General features: G+C 43.1%; 1 protein-coding gene across 9 annotated transcripts in view; it reads left to right on the top strand.

Moving 5' to 3' along the window:
• The window catches only part of LOC116919110 (potassium voltage-gated channel subfamily H member 6), an 88,152-nt gene that overhangs the window by 35,920 nt on the left and 37,924 nt on the right, over nt 1-14,308 (top strand). For all 9 annotated transcript variants that reach the window (XM_045171403.1, XM_045171398.1, XM_045171394.1 and 6 more), the window contains 2 exons: nt 9,407-9,563; nt 9,781-9,854. In XM_045171403.1, coding sequence (XP_045027338.1) covers nt 9,481-9,563; nt 9,781-9,854 — 157 coding nt within the window. In that variant the 5' untranslated portion in view covers nt 9,407-9,480. The remainder of the gene's footprint in view (nt 1-9,406; nt 9,564-9,780; nt 9,855-14,308) is intronic.

The following is a 14,308-nucleotide window of genomic DNA, read 5'->3' as shown; positions in this document are numbered from 1 at the left end:
CTCTCCACTGGCGTCATTCTCAATTGAAACGTACGATTCAAGCGCAAAAGAAAGGCAAATAGAATCTTGTCTAGGCTTTATCTCTACTCCAGTTCTTTTTTTTTTTGTTCTCTTAGCTGCTTCCTCTTCTTTTCCAATCTTTTTCTTTACATCGAGCATGGCCTGCCACGTTCTATTGGCTACGTCTCACTGCTGTTTGTTGTCGAGACGTAAAAAACCGTAAGAGATATATAGAGCGACGAGTGAGACACCAGAAACGATATAGTGTGCCAAGGTCTACGTGTGCACGGACGGCAAGTTTGAAATCGCTATTTCTTCTTTTTTTTCTTTTTCGTATTTTCGTCCGCATTTGTTGTTGTTTTTCTTTTGCTTTTTCTCTCGCTATTTGTTGGGCCGCCTGTGTGTGTGGTGGACATTTGAATGTGAATGCTTCGTCTTCTTCACTGGCCGGCCAAAAATGTCATGGCGTGGCTTTTCATCAACACGTCTACACGCCCCCCCGGAAAGCTGACCGTTGCGACTCCTCCCGCAAACACGGCACCTCCCACCCCCTGCTGTAGACGATTGAAATGCGTCGTGTAGAAAGAAATCACTGCCACTATTTCGGACTCGGTGTATATCGTTGTTGTCTTTTCTCTTGGAATGCCCTCGCCCATCTTTTCTTTTTTAGCTCTTGTTATTGTCTCTGTGTTGATGTTTTGCGCCCCTGCAGCGCTAAAAGCGCCATTTCTATGCAACTCGCAAATTCACGACATCGAGCCAAAAAGTAAGAAGGGGAAAATAATAATAAAAAAAAAAAAAAAAAAATTGAGGTTGGGGTGGGGGGGACTGTTTTGTCCGCGGCTGAAGACCAAAATTGCCCACTATATCATTCGACTTGAAACGCAATAGTTCTAACACATAGACGTTTGACGCAACAGAGAAAAATGGTTTCGTTATTCCTTTTTGAGGACGCTGGAACACGGGGGTCGTGGCTGTTGATTGCTTTGGTGTGCCCACCTCATTATGTGTCCGGCGACACACGATGATGAAAGAGCCACGTAGTAAAGCGTTCCAGTGTGTGTGTTGGGTTCCGTGTGTAGCCATTGCCGACGGTGTTTTTGTATTCCGTCGATTGCGGTTGGCCAGTTGGGGGCTGGACTGGTGGTGGGTAGTCGCACAGTTTGCCGTGCTGTCGATGGATCGATAAATCGATTGGAACGAAACCGGAACGCTGCAGGAAATGATGATGTGGGACGTGTTGATGATGTTAAACGGAAGGACAGAGACGTTAGATCGAACCTTGATGGCCGTTTAAGATTGTTTAAGATTTTTTAAGTTTTTTGTTTTGTTTTGTTTGTTTTTTTGAAAGGTTTTTAGTTTTCTTGAATAATTTATTAGCGCCGCCTCGCCCATCTTTCGACTAGCAGCCAACAGTCTGAAATTTGTGTTTTTCTCGTTTTTACAATAACAATCTGGACATGTAATAAGTTATCATTTTCACATGACATTTCGATAGAAGACAAGTATTTGATAGCCGATGCGGGTGAGCGATGGTGCGCGGGCGTGTCCGCTGACGATCGATGCTGATAGCGATGGGCAACGCACACCAACGCGCTGTTGCATGACACCACGCACCGTAGGTGACGATAGCGTACAGCAAAAAGACGCACACACAACAACAAAAAACGAGACGAAAGGAAAAGAATTGAAGGAACCTCAAGCAAGCGTGTATTTATGCGCGATCGGAAGTCGCTTGTTTTTGCGCAAGATCGAGCAGGAAGATTGCGGCTTATTTTCTCTTTATTTTTGTACTCCATTTGTTTTGATATCCTCCTTTTCTGCATTTGGTTTTCTTTGATCTTTGATCTCGTCCAACGTTTTATCCGCCTATGCGATTGGAGAACTTGGCCGAGTCCTCGACGAAACAATCATTTGTTTCCGTGTACAGCTGTACATGTTCATTGCATAATATGGGCTGCGTATTCCCATTAGCACATCCGGGCGTCAGTAACAATGGAGCTGAGTTTGCCTAGCTTCTTGAAATAATGATGGGAAGAATCTTAGGCTATAAGCTCTCGTAGCTATGGCAATGTTTTGAAGATTCTCGGGAATGGAGCGAAGAGTTGTCCTAAGTATGATGAACAAGTGGGATGTGTTGCGTCGTCTTTGAGATGTGATACAAGATTGAGAGGAAGCAGCCAATGCTTGAGCTGCTGTGAAACAAGCAGTGCTTAAGCTGATTGATAATCCTCATAACGTAAAGCTAGAGATATAGACAAGGCATTCGGCGATATGGAGACTAAAAAACACAGGCAGTTGTTGTCTTTTTTTGTGTGCATGTATACATTATTATTTTCTTCTTTTAAGTTTCGCATAGTACGTACTCAGCCAAAACAAAATTAGGACTGTCGCATTTAAGGTTTGCGCTCTTAAAAACTCATCTCGTCATAAGAGCCCCCCCCCGGTGTATGATGGACTACGCGAGGAGGGTGAACCTCCATTAAAGATTGGAAGCGAGCAAACTTAGTAGTACTTGTCTTGACTATTAATATCTAAAGAAGTGGGCGAGAAGCGCGGGGGTGTTGTGTGTGTGCCTCTATGTAAATCCGCTGGTTAAAAAAGAAAATAAAGTCGATGGATCAATAACACAACAGGCCAGGCGGTTGACATCAACCACCATCGTAGTTATACCCCTCTTTTGAAATCTCTTGCAACTTGTCTCTGTTTACTTGTATACCGTTGTCATGGAGGGCCTGAACGTCGCATGTCCCTTTCCAAGAAATCGCAAAATAAATTGACTGCATCAAAGTTTTCTTTATACTAGTTGAGAGGGACACTGGATATCTGTTCAAAGATGTGAAACATCAACAGCGCTTGGCAATTTTGTCAACTGGGCTAGGAATCCAAATGGATGGCATTTATGCGTTTGTTGATCTTTTGAAATCAAGAAGGGATATGTTATTAGCACGATCACGAGTAGTCAACAATTCCTTGTTTGTTTTTTTTTCTATTTTCTTAGGCCAATTTATTGAGATTAAAAGTTACTCATTTGTTGTAATTCTCAGTTATAATTCATAGCTTTTCATCATTTACTTTTTTTTTAAATTCTTCCATCAAAGCTTTTTTTTTTAATCCATTTGAAGATGTTTTTGTTTTTTTATTTCTTGAAAGAGATTCTTAAATTCCGTATGACGAACCAAATGAAATTTTTCTGCTTTTTTTCTTTTATTGTCCTAAGGAAATAAATGCGATTGCTAAGAAGTAGTATACAATAATACTACACTTAGGCTCCCATTGTGGGGGAGCCCCCCACAGATATCGAATGTAATATTTTCTAGTCTAGCCGGCGATATGTCGGATTGCATTACGAGGTTGCGTGCAAGAAAATCCTTGTTGACTTCCGACAATAATACAGATAACGTACAGGATCTAGCATCTTTGTTGTTCTCCTCGTTCTGAATTGATCCGTTAGAAGCTAAAAAGAAAAAGGGACTGCCAAAAACGATGATGAACAACGACAGCAATAACGTCCGCTCTCATCTTCCGGATTCGTGGCTCGTTATCGATTGATATATTAAACCTAGCAACATGTTTCTTCTCTTCGTATACACACCAGAGAGATTGTGCGCTCGAAAGAACATTGTTGACGAAAAGCCGAGACGAAAGATGATGGGTGCAGCATCTCGCAAGACAGCGGAACGATCGGGTATGTAAGTGGCATTACGTCTGATCATCTGCTGATATCAATTTGGAACGGGCAAGCAAGTGATCCAACTGAGTGAACGGTCGACTTGTTTAGCTGTGTGATTCGTTTGCAATAATAGCCGACTGTCGATGGAAATTGCTCTTGTGTAGCTACTGACCAAACAGCGAAGCGGAAATAGAAGAGAATGGCGAAAAATGGCGAAGACAGGCTGAGTGAGACAATCACTCGATACCGCTATCCCTTTCATGCGATAACAACAAGAAAGACGCACACAAAAAAGGGGGGAATAAGGACAAAATAAAAATGAAGAAAGAAAAGCTGGCACATCCCACACACAAGCCGCAAGCAAATGAAAATTCGTCGCACGAAACGTTCTCGACTGACCCCACAAACAACTCATGCACAAGTTAGGGTATAGAGTATAAAGTAAGTTCCGAAAAAGAGAAGGAAAGAGAAGTTGAGAATGAAGGCGAAGAAAAAAAAGGGTGGGCAATGGCAAGGTAAATGGATGTTGAAGAAAGACGAACGAGACGGTGCCACCATAACATCGGAAATAACGGCACACGCTGACCGCATTTATACACAAGAGTATCGAGAATGACGAGCTAAAGGTCTCGTATTCGAATTGGAGCCAGCACAAAAGTGGAGCGATGAATTCTTGCCTCCGCGTTCATCCAACCCACACGTATCCCTTGTAGACTGCGAGCTTTATATACGAGCCCTGGCGTTTGGTTTACGTCGACGTGGGACCTGTTATGATTTTCATCAGCAAACAATTCGCTGTCCGAATCGCCGTCTATAATAATTTACACACAAAAAAACAAAGGGCATTTTATCGGATCTTAGCCGGAGTGGTGAGGGATGCTGGATGCGCAGGCTGGGATCGACGATAGACTAAAGAAAATTAAGGCATAGGTCATTACTATGTACTATGTAGTATAAAAGAAGGCCGCGCCCTCGACTTGATGGGGCGCTGGATCATCAATAAAGACACGGGTCACAGGACGTGAACGATCTTCCATTGCCCCGTCTATCCTTCACAAGTTGAGGCTACACAATCGTCAGTGTCAGTGTAAAAGCAAACAGACGATCCTTCCGCAAACTTTATATCCTTCGTCTTTGTGGGCTTCCGCCTCCTTGTCTGAAGTTTGCAATCGTCTTGCCAGATAGACGTTATCGTTTCGTCTTGCATATCCCAGCCATTTTGTTCAATATCTGTTCGCCTTCTTTTGAAGACATTAACTTTTCGCCAAAACTTTTATTGTCTAGTAAGTGGGGTACAAATCGTTTATTCACTCTTCCGTTTTCACTTTATACATGTCCCGTAGTTCTTAATGGAAAACGCTGGACACATGTGACACTTGGTGAATTGGCAGAAGGATCGAGAACGGATTGGATCCGAACGAGCCATCCATTTGTCACAGAAGTCTCTAGCGTTGTAGCCTAAAGCATAGCAGTTTAAGCTGCGGGTTACAATACTACTCATCAAAGCGGGAAAAGACAGCGCTTCACCTCTGTTTTGTGCGTCTTTTTATATTTCACTAATTTTTTTTTTGGCACTGTGGTAGTCAGTCCCGCCATACCCAAGGAACCTCTTGAAATAGAAAGAACTGGTTGGTGAAAGAAAAGAAAGAACGCGGTCCGAGTTCATTCAGGACGAACACCAACTAAGGTCTCGGTGCTGTAGTCGTTAAAGGAGAGACTTTGTAATTCATCCGACTTCCTTAGACAACCATGGCTCGCTTTGGGAGAAATGGGTTAGTGATACTATTTCATCGTTATCAAAACAAGTCGGGAAAACAATTACGTTCGTAGAACAGAGGAAATTGTTAAGAAAGAAAGTCTGGAAAAACAAAATGGAGGGGGTATTGATATTTATTGACAGACGATGAAAGGTGACATCAAGGGAATTGGCGGACCTAATACCGACTGACAGGGGAGGGCATTAGAACTTGAGTATGTTTTGTTTTCTCTTTTTCTCTAGATGGTTGATTTGCTTGTTTGGCTGATGTCTTAGATTTTTTTTTTTTCTTGGGTTCTCCCCAAATATTTTTTTTTGGGTGGGGGAGGGATGAATGGTGAGGGTACAACATAAACATCGGAAAGATAAATGCTATCCACTGATGACGGGAGTGCCATTCGTGGTAATATTGACTTCACTGTTATTGCTCCTGTGTGTTGTGAGAAAATGTCCACTTATTTTTCGGTATTGGCCCCGGCCTTTTGTTTTTTGTTTGCAAGTCGTCAAGTTAAACGGGAATAATAAAGGAACAATACTTCAAGAGAAGATGTCCCTTCTATTTGTGTTGCGCTTGAGAACAAATTCAGTTGGCTATCTATCAGTTTTCTGCTAGCTTTATTTTAACTGATGACTCAAAGAGAAGGGACCCGATTTTATGAATTTATCCTACAGTAGGGAAGCCCAGCGCAAAATGCATTTTTGTTTAATTTCCCTTTTTTTTTTTCTTCTCATTTAGAATTTTAAAAATGCGATATTCTATCGCATTCGTATCCGATGTTTACTTAATGGATTGGCACTTGATCGATGATGGAACAGCGTAGGAGCTTTAACAATTTATTTAAAAAAAAATATAGCGAGTAACAAAAAGCTGAGGAGGCTACATCCCTAAGTTGGTCGAACGAACATCTCGGGTGATGTCGTGAGTCTCGATAGAGTGCTCAGCTGCCGCACAACTAAATTGGTATCTGATATCCTATACAGTTAGATTGGCCAGTAGCCCTGTAATGAAGATGTCGTCTTCGGAAGCGATACATCTTCATGGACTCTGTCTTTTAAGACGTGCACCCACACGATATCCTATTTACCTCGCTGGACAGAACGGCATAAACAAAAGCGAATGCACAAAGCTTTGCTCTGTTGCAAGTAATGTCTATATCAATCGGCTCTGGTGCCAGCAGATAACGTTCCTCTTTCTGTTTGTATTTTTTTTTTTTTTTATGTTTCCCCCCATTTCGTCCCTTGTGTTGTTTCTATCTTTAGTGGCTGTGACGCAAGTAAGTCCAAGTCCCATCCCATATGACCGTAAAAAAAAACCACACAGATGCGGAAGCCAGCAAGCTCTCTGCCGAGATTTGCGATCCGCTGGGACAAAAACTGATTTAGTTCATGCAGCATCTTTGACACACTTTTGCGCAGATATGCCGTGGCGAAGACGCTAAGAAAGACGATGTGAATTGCGACTAGCCCCTCCAGCAGCGATGCCGCTAATTCGGTGCTAATTTCGTCAAGGGTTTCTACTGGGACGTAGCCAATAGCAAAGTGTTGCTTTAAATGTCAGAAGCGGGGATGTTACTATGTCCTTGGTATTCGTCTTGCTCTCTCTCTAATTGGACTAGCGTACACTCTTTTCCCCTCCACGATCATGAAAACAATCCTTTCCGAAACCAAAAGTTACCACGCTCCGCTCGTTTCTTGCCTGTTAGGTGCTTGTGAATCTTGGGTAACCAATCAGTTCAATACTCTCTAGTTGTAAGGATGCAAAACTAACGGCGTAACGTTACACGTACAGTTCGTTCGTAACGAAGTCAAATCTGTTTAATCATTAGGGAGTTTGACGCAGCGCAGATGCGCTAGAGCTAGTCATGCACGTATTTCTTTCATCCACATCGATGCGCTGTGAAAGTCACTTGTACCTGTTTGCATTTCTTGACAGGCAGTCTTGTGCAAATCGGATACCCATTTTTTCTGAAACATAATTTTGAATTGCTTTTTTTTTCAATGCACAGTGTTAGTTACATCCGTGAAAAATGATATAATAAAAAACAATCGGGAATAGTGATACGCACTCCTTTGTGACGTGCTCGCTCATGATGGTTCTGAAAGCATTTTTTTTTTTTGTTTTGTTTTCGTAACTTTGTAAGTCTACGATGATCGGAGAGAGACTTTGTTTGTTTTGACGGCACACATTTTTGGCGCTGTGTAAATAAAGTTCTACTCTGTAGTTCTACAGGCTCTTTTGTTTTGTTTTGTATTTTGTTGTTTTTTCCTTTATCTGTTTGGTGGGTGTGTGTGTGGGAGTTCATCTTTTGTGTTTCCACCAGTGCGTTATTTCTGGCGCTTTTAATAAATTGTAGACGATGAAGTGCGGACAGATAGAGAGCCCAATCTATCACTCTCAATAATTCTTGTCCAGGGTCAAGCGCTCACAAATAATGAAAATTGATATGACGTCAATGAACAAAAATGACTTTTCTCTTTGCTGGCTGTTTGAGAAACTTTGAACCGCTGGCCATCAGTGCCGTCCTCCCCTCCGCTTGACGTCACCGCACGTGATGTGGACAACGACTTCCAAAGAACACAATGGAGATTGCCTGTTTATTTTATGTACTGCGTGTACATATATATGTGTGTGTGTGGACCGCGTAATATTATTATTACTAGCCAAAACTGAGAGAGAAAAGGAGAGTGAGAGTGGCCACAGCTGGGAAAAACACCAACCATCGCGCTTTAAAAAAAAAAAAAGAAAAGAACAGCAAAGAGTTTAAGGCCTCTGGGACGGCTAGCTATTTGCCGCTGAACGCGTGCACTGAAATCCCGCACTGCTGTCGCTATCCTGTATCTACATTCCGCAATGGCGGAAACGCATCGTCGGTGCATACAATAAAACTGCATGCCGACTGAAAGTTGAAATATGATTGGATGTGCTATTCGCGCTGGCCGCAACCAGCCGTACACGCCTATCGTAACGGTATAGCGGGATGCAGCACTAACTGCATTCACGTAACGCCATTAGCTGATGGTGGCCCGTGTCAGAATAGCATTTGGCCTTATTTCATGATTCCGAAACAAAGATGCTTTGATTTGTTGTTTTTGCTTGCTCTTGTCGCATTCTCTCTGTGCGGCGTGCGGCGGGGTCGTGTTGTTCACCGAGTGCCAACGCCCCGCCGGTTTTGTCCACACCCATTTCGTTGGCAATTCGTGTACGAAATCTAATATGAATCGACATCTAGTCCACGCCTTGTTCTGTGTCACACAGTTATTCCTGCCTTTACTTGATTATAAATTAACCCCAGAGTGGGATAGGTCTATTAGGAAAGAAAGAAAAAATCGTGATCGAATCCACCCTTTTTCTTGGGGCTTTTTCTTTAACAAAATTGGACGTGAAGGTTCATTACGGTCGTGCCGATGAATCGGGTCAAAAAGTAATCCCCCCGACTCGCACCTTCTCCTCGAGAAAGGGGAAAAAAAACAAACAAAATAAGGCAACTAAAAATTAGATGAAACTGTGGCTGTGTGTGCTGGGCTAGCCTGATTGATGGCTTGCTTTACTATACACTGTCTGGCTCAATCGCAGAGCCCGCTTGGCTTATAGTCTGTACGTATATACAGCAAAACCGTGTTACGTAATAAGTTTTTTTTCTTCTCGCGTCTGGTCCTGTCCCCCATGCCAATTTATGGAAATGCTTGAGCGTGTCGTGAATGTAGAACTTTTGGTTGGTTATTAACAAGACCGAAGAGAAATTGATTATCTTCTCACCAAACTTCCTTATTGGAAATGGCAGTCGTTTGTCACTAATCCGCGATACGCAGCTGTTTTCCTATTCGCTAGTTTCCGTGTTACGTAATTGATGGCGATAAAGTCGCCATTGGAGCCTCTTACTTAAGAACAAAAGAATTTGTTTTGTAATACAGGAACTGAAAAAGTATTTGCTACTCGTACTTTAAAGGCTTTTTTCTATTTTTGTATTGCACAACAGATCGGAGCTTTGTGGTGGCCAACGCTCTGGCGGATGGCGGACCCATCATCTACTGCAATGAACGCTTCTGCCAAATGGTGGGGTTCAGCAGGGCGGAGATCATGCAGAAGCCGGCCGTGACTGAATTCTTGCACGGACCGCTCACTTCAGCCGATAGGTATGTACCCTGACTAGGTCAAGAGCTGCAGTGCACTGAGGTGTCAGTAGAAAACAATGTCCCTCTAAGGACCTTTCTTGTTGTCAGCTATGGACATTCCATTTTTTTCGGAAGGAAAACACGACACTGCATCGCTCCGCTTTTGACCTACAAAAACTGTTGCAAGATGGTCGAAAGCGATAGAATTTATCCTTTCTTTTATTTTTAAATATTTTAGTATCAACCAGGTTCGTGAAATCCTATCCAATTCTGAAGAGAAGCAGATCGATATTCTCTACTACAAGAAAGATGGTAAGTGAGAAGCAACTGGCTCTTATTCTCTCTATTTCTTTTCGGGATGGGGGGGAGCCTTAGTTAAATCCAAACGAAAGGGGCAAAGAACTTGAAAGCGCTGATTGGCCGATGAGAAGAATCATATCGCGATGTCTCATAGTAGTCGGTGAGCGAAAAAGCGAAAAGCAAAAGTGAGTGGGCGTCTATAGGCCAATTTCACGCCGATCCTGCCGGCTAATTCCCAGTGGATCTTAATGGGAAAGTGCGGGCCCCGCTCTGCCACCGACTTGTGTTACTGTCGAAACAAAAGTAAGGACGATGGGCGTGGATGTCGAGCTGCTTCATTTCCTCTATAAAGGCTGAGCCAATCAGTCCGACCTGGACGACAATGATGGCGAAGCCGTTTTCGAAAGCGGTCGCGCCTAGGGCATGCCTATTTAGCGGTTTGCCCCCCCATCTCTTACAGATTACGCGGCATCCGTTGAAGGCATCTCGAATTTTGTTTCTAGCCGTCGAGCCCCATTTAGCCGACGGGCTGCGTAAACCACCTTTTCAACAGCACCGGCAGTTTTTTGCGATCCGATTTGCATATCAACGCCTCATTGAATGCCATTCCTCCGTGACGCCGTCTGGCTGTCAAAACCAACTGGAACGCTCACCGTAAATAGCGTCGAAATTGTACTTGTCGTCTGGAAGTGTACAGACAACCGTTTATACCATCGTATATGGATAGTGGATAGTCTCTTCACGGTTCCAGACGCTTGTCCCGCGGACATGCCCCTGGCCGGCGGTGCGGCGCGCTCTATTTTTAAGTTGAGGGAAGACTGAGGAAACGTCAACGACCTCGCAACGACTAAGCCTCGGCTCCGCTAATAATGGGAGTGAGAATTCCAGAATAGGTGGACTGGCCGAGATGGTTCAAAAGACCTGACTAATACGAGCAACAAGAAATAGGAGATTATGGAACGGTGACTCATTTCTCCTTGTGTCCCGTGCCCAATGATTTACCATCCTAACAAATAAAGGGGGTGTGGGTAACAAGTAAAGGAGGTATCATAGTGTGTGTGTGTGTTCAATATGACTAAGTAAGTTGAGCAAAGTTTTAATTGAAACAACAAAGCACGACGTAGCAGAAAACAGCGATTTCTCTTCTGAAAACATGCGTAATTCCTTAATCATTTGAAAATCAGCCAAGCGGAAAGAATGTAACTTTAACAAAGTTTTGCCACGCTCGTTGAATCACCATAGTCGACAATGCTTGCGTTGCCCACCCCGCGGTTGAGACACTGTGACACTCTGTCCCCTTTAAAATAGTTTGACTATTATTATTCTTGTTTTTTTTTCCTTAAGTTTTGCTACTGCGTTTCGTGTTTCTTTTCAACTTTGTGTTTATATTTGGCTATGTAGCGTCGTCCAATCAACACGTGAATCGAATCATCAGCAGCAGCGTCGACAGCGTAGGATGTAGGACGTAATGTTTCGCCTGCGTCATTACCGTTTCTTTTTTCTTTTTCGTGTCTTGCGTCCAGGATCCATCTACTTTTTTTTTCCTACCTCCCCTCACTCTCCTGTCTCTCGTGTAGTTTTTTTTTTTTTTGTTTGACTGATGGGCCATCAGTAGAGAGGTACAGAGATGAGCGTCTCGCAGGGGAACGGAGAAAGGGGCGACTTTCCACAAGAGAGAAAACCAAGTTACAGACCTAGATGATTGGATCTGAGGGATATATGATGTCTTTTCATAGCGCACAGTTTGTTATGTTGCTGGCCGTCCTTTTTTTCAAACTAATATTCGCTGACCTGCACGATTCTTTCGTTTTCGATATTGCGACGAAATGGGATGGAATCATCGAGTTTATTCTCTTTCTACCTCTCTTTGACGATTGTCCTCTGCCAAAGAAAGAAAAAAATAGTTCGTTTCCTCATCATTTTCTCATATCTGCTGGGCTGTCGATGTGTGTCTCCTAGCAAGTTTTTCTTTTATCCAATTCCATCATTGATAGAATCCTTTGAACATACGCACTGCCATGCAGTAGTTATATGTTACACACAAAACTGATTTGATAGAGGATGATTGAATTTTGGTTGTTTCTGTTTCCAAAGCAGCAGCTCTTTCACTCGATCGTTTATGCTGTCGTGGGCCAGCAAGGCAAACTTACCATCATCGTTAAGTACTAGCGCGTATAGCAGGCTGCCGTTTCACAGCGGTTACCAATCAACCAGATGGCTTTAGATTGAATCTTTCCGCGTTCCCTCTGATATTCCATCTCTTTGCTATCTGTCTTTGATGGACGTATCTCATCTTTCGTCTCGTTACCTATTGACGACTTTGAAAAAAAATAAAATAATATTTTCCCTCCCAGTGTAAATCCGTTATGCGGATAGCCAGGCCACATTTCCTCTGATCTTGCGAAGAGACACGTCAAGTGGGGCAGACGTATTCCGCATTATCCCGCAAACTCCGTCTGCACCCCGTAGCCTGACAACCCCATCACCGTCGTAACCACTTATTGGTCGTATCGATCTGCGGCAGCAAACAACGCTCTCCGCTTTTCTTCCTTCCCTTTTTTTTTTTTTTTCTTTTGTTTTTCATCACGTTACTAGAAAATACTTAATATTTTTTTATTTCTTGTTGCCATTTAGTCTATAGTTCGAGCTAATGACAACAGTGTCGGATGTATAACGGTGGGTGAGAGGGAGAAGGGAAGGCTAAACAACGAGGCGCCTTCGTTCATGACGCCTCGGAAAGAAGTAGTTAAGAAGAAGAAGAAGAATGAAGAAAAGGAGAGAAGCGAGTCAAGTCAATGAGGCAAAGCGGAGTTAAGTACTTTCTGAGATAAAGAGAAAGTGGATGGGTGAAAAGTTGAGAGAAAGCAAAGGACGAAGAGACGAGAGAGAGAGAGACTGGGGCTCGTACTTCATGGCCTTCTTTTCTCTGTGCTGCTCCAATGAATTTTCTCGGGGAAACGCGCAGATTGCAGATCTTGTGTTGTTTTTCTTGAAGACAAAAAGTCTTTTTTACGCTTTTTCTCTATTACACATCAGTCCCGGTAAATCAAGGACGCCATACACCTACTTTACACTGGATTTTTTTTTTTTTTGGGGGGGGGGAATTGTTTTATTTTATTATTATCATTATGATTTTATTTTTTTCTGATCTGTTTTTAGACTTTTGACCACAGAATGTATGATAAGTTGTTGACTTCGAAGTGTATTTTTGATGGCTCCCAACTCTGACATTTGGCGAGGAACGTGTTGGCTTGGGAACTGGCCATTTTGCAGCACGGTCTTATATGGCTGTCATAATGTTCATTGCATAATGCGCTACTTTTTGGCCGTATGAGAGAAAGGAAAGAAAAAAAAAATTGTGTATGCGGCAGAAATCGGTGCTGGAACGGAGCCACAACGGCGTAAATAAAAAAAGAAGAAAAAACGGAAAGAAAAAATAAAAATAAAAGAAGAGGCAACAATCAAAACAGCAAAAGAAAAGCCATTTTTCGTGATGGCGATACTCGGCATTTTGGCGATTTTTACAGGAAACTAGACACCGTTCATATTTCTCTGCTCTATGCTATAGCGAAGTCTCGATAAAAGGAGAAGTGTCAAAATGGAATAGAATCTTATTGACGCTTTCACGTGTGCATACACATCCATCAATGGATGCTGATCGGTGGATCTTGTCTAACGTGAGGTGGTCAAGTGCGAATAACATCCATGGCTCACCGACACACAAGCGATCGACAAACACATCAGGCCCATCTTTTTTCGGGTCCCGGGCTATAGTTTGGTGCGACATGCCAAGTGTTCCGCATTTAATTGAGCATCCCCCCCCTCTCCTTTTTGTTTTTCGCTTTCCTATTCCGGTCTATAAAAGGGAACAGAATCAAGGAGAGGAAAGAGAAAATAAGATTTGCAGCAAAGACAAAGGACAGATATGGTTTTCTTGTCAACCAGTGAACCGATTTCAACTGAGATGATATCCCCCCGCCCTCGACGACTTGTTTGTCTCTCACAAATGGTGCCGTCTCTTTTATATTTCTTCTTGATCTCGCACACACTCTCTGTGTTTTTCCCACTTTAGTATTTTTTTTCTTTATTTGTTTATTTTCGTGTTTGGCTTTCATGAATCTTTTAGACGACCATCTACGCACGAGTTTTGACTCTGATGAGCAAGCGAGTGGTGCGTGCAAGATTATTCGCGTTTCCCTTCCCTCCCTCACTGTCTTGGCTTGGCTTTCTTCGCCTTCATTTCGCCTTGGTGCTGGATAACAATGTGCAGGATGCGACTCCTGCATTCCACTCCTTTTCTCTCTCTCGGCCGTCCGTCTGTTGGTTGGGGCCCAAAGATGAAAATGCATTCGACAGGCCGCAGAGGAGCAGCGTAGGAGCCAATGTGCAACCAATCGGCTCATGATGAATGGGCCCGTCTGCCTCATTCGTCAACTTTCCTTCGACTCGGCTTCTCTCTATTCTTG

This window comes from Daphnia magna, linkage group LG3 (genome assembly GCF_020631705.1).
Source record: "Daphnia magna isolate NIES linkage group LG3, ASM2063170v1.1, whole genome shotgun sequence".
NCBI classification, from domain to species: domain Eukaryota; kingdom Metazoa; phylum Arthropoda; class Branchiopoda; order Diplostraca; family Daphniidae; genus Daphnia; species Daphnia magna.
Note: the sequence above shows the minus strand (reverse complement) of the source record. Positions and strands in the feature narration are given on the sequence as shown.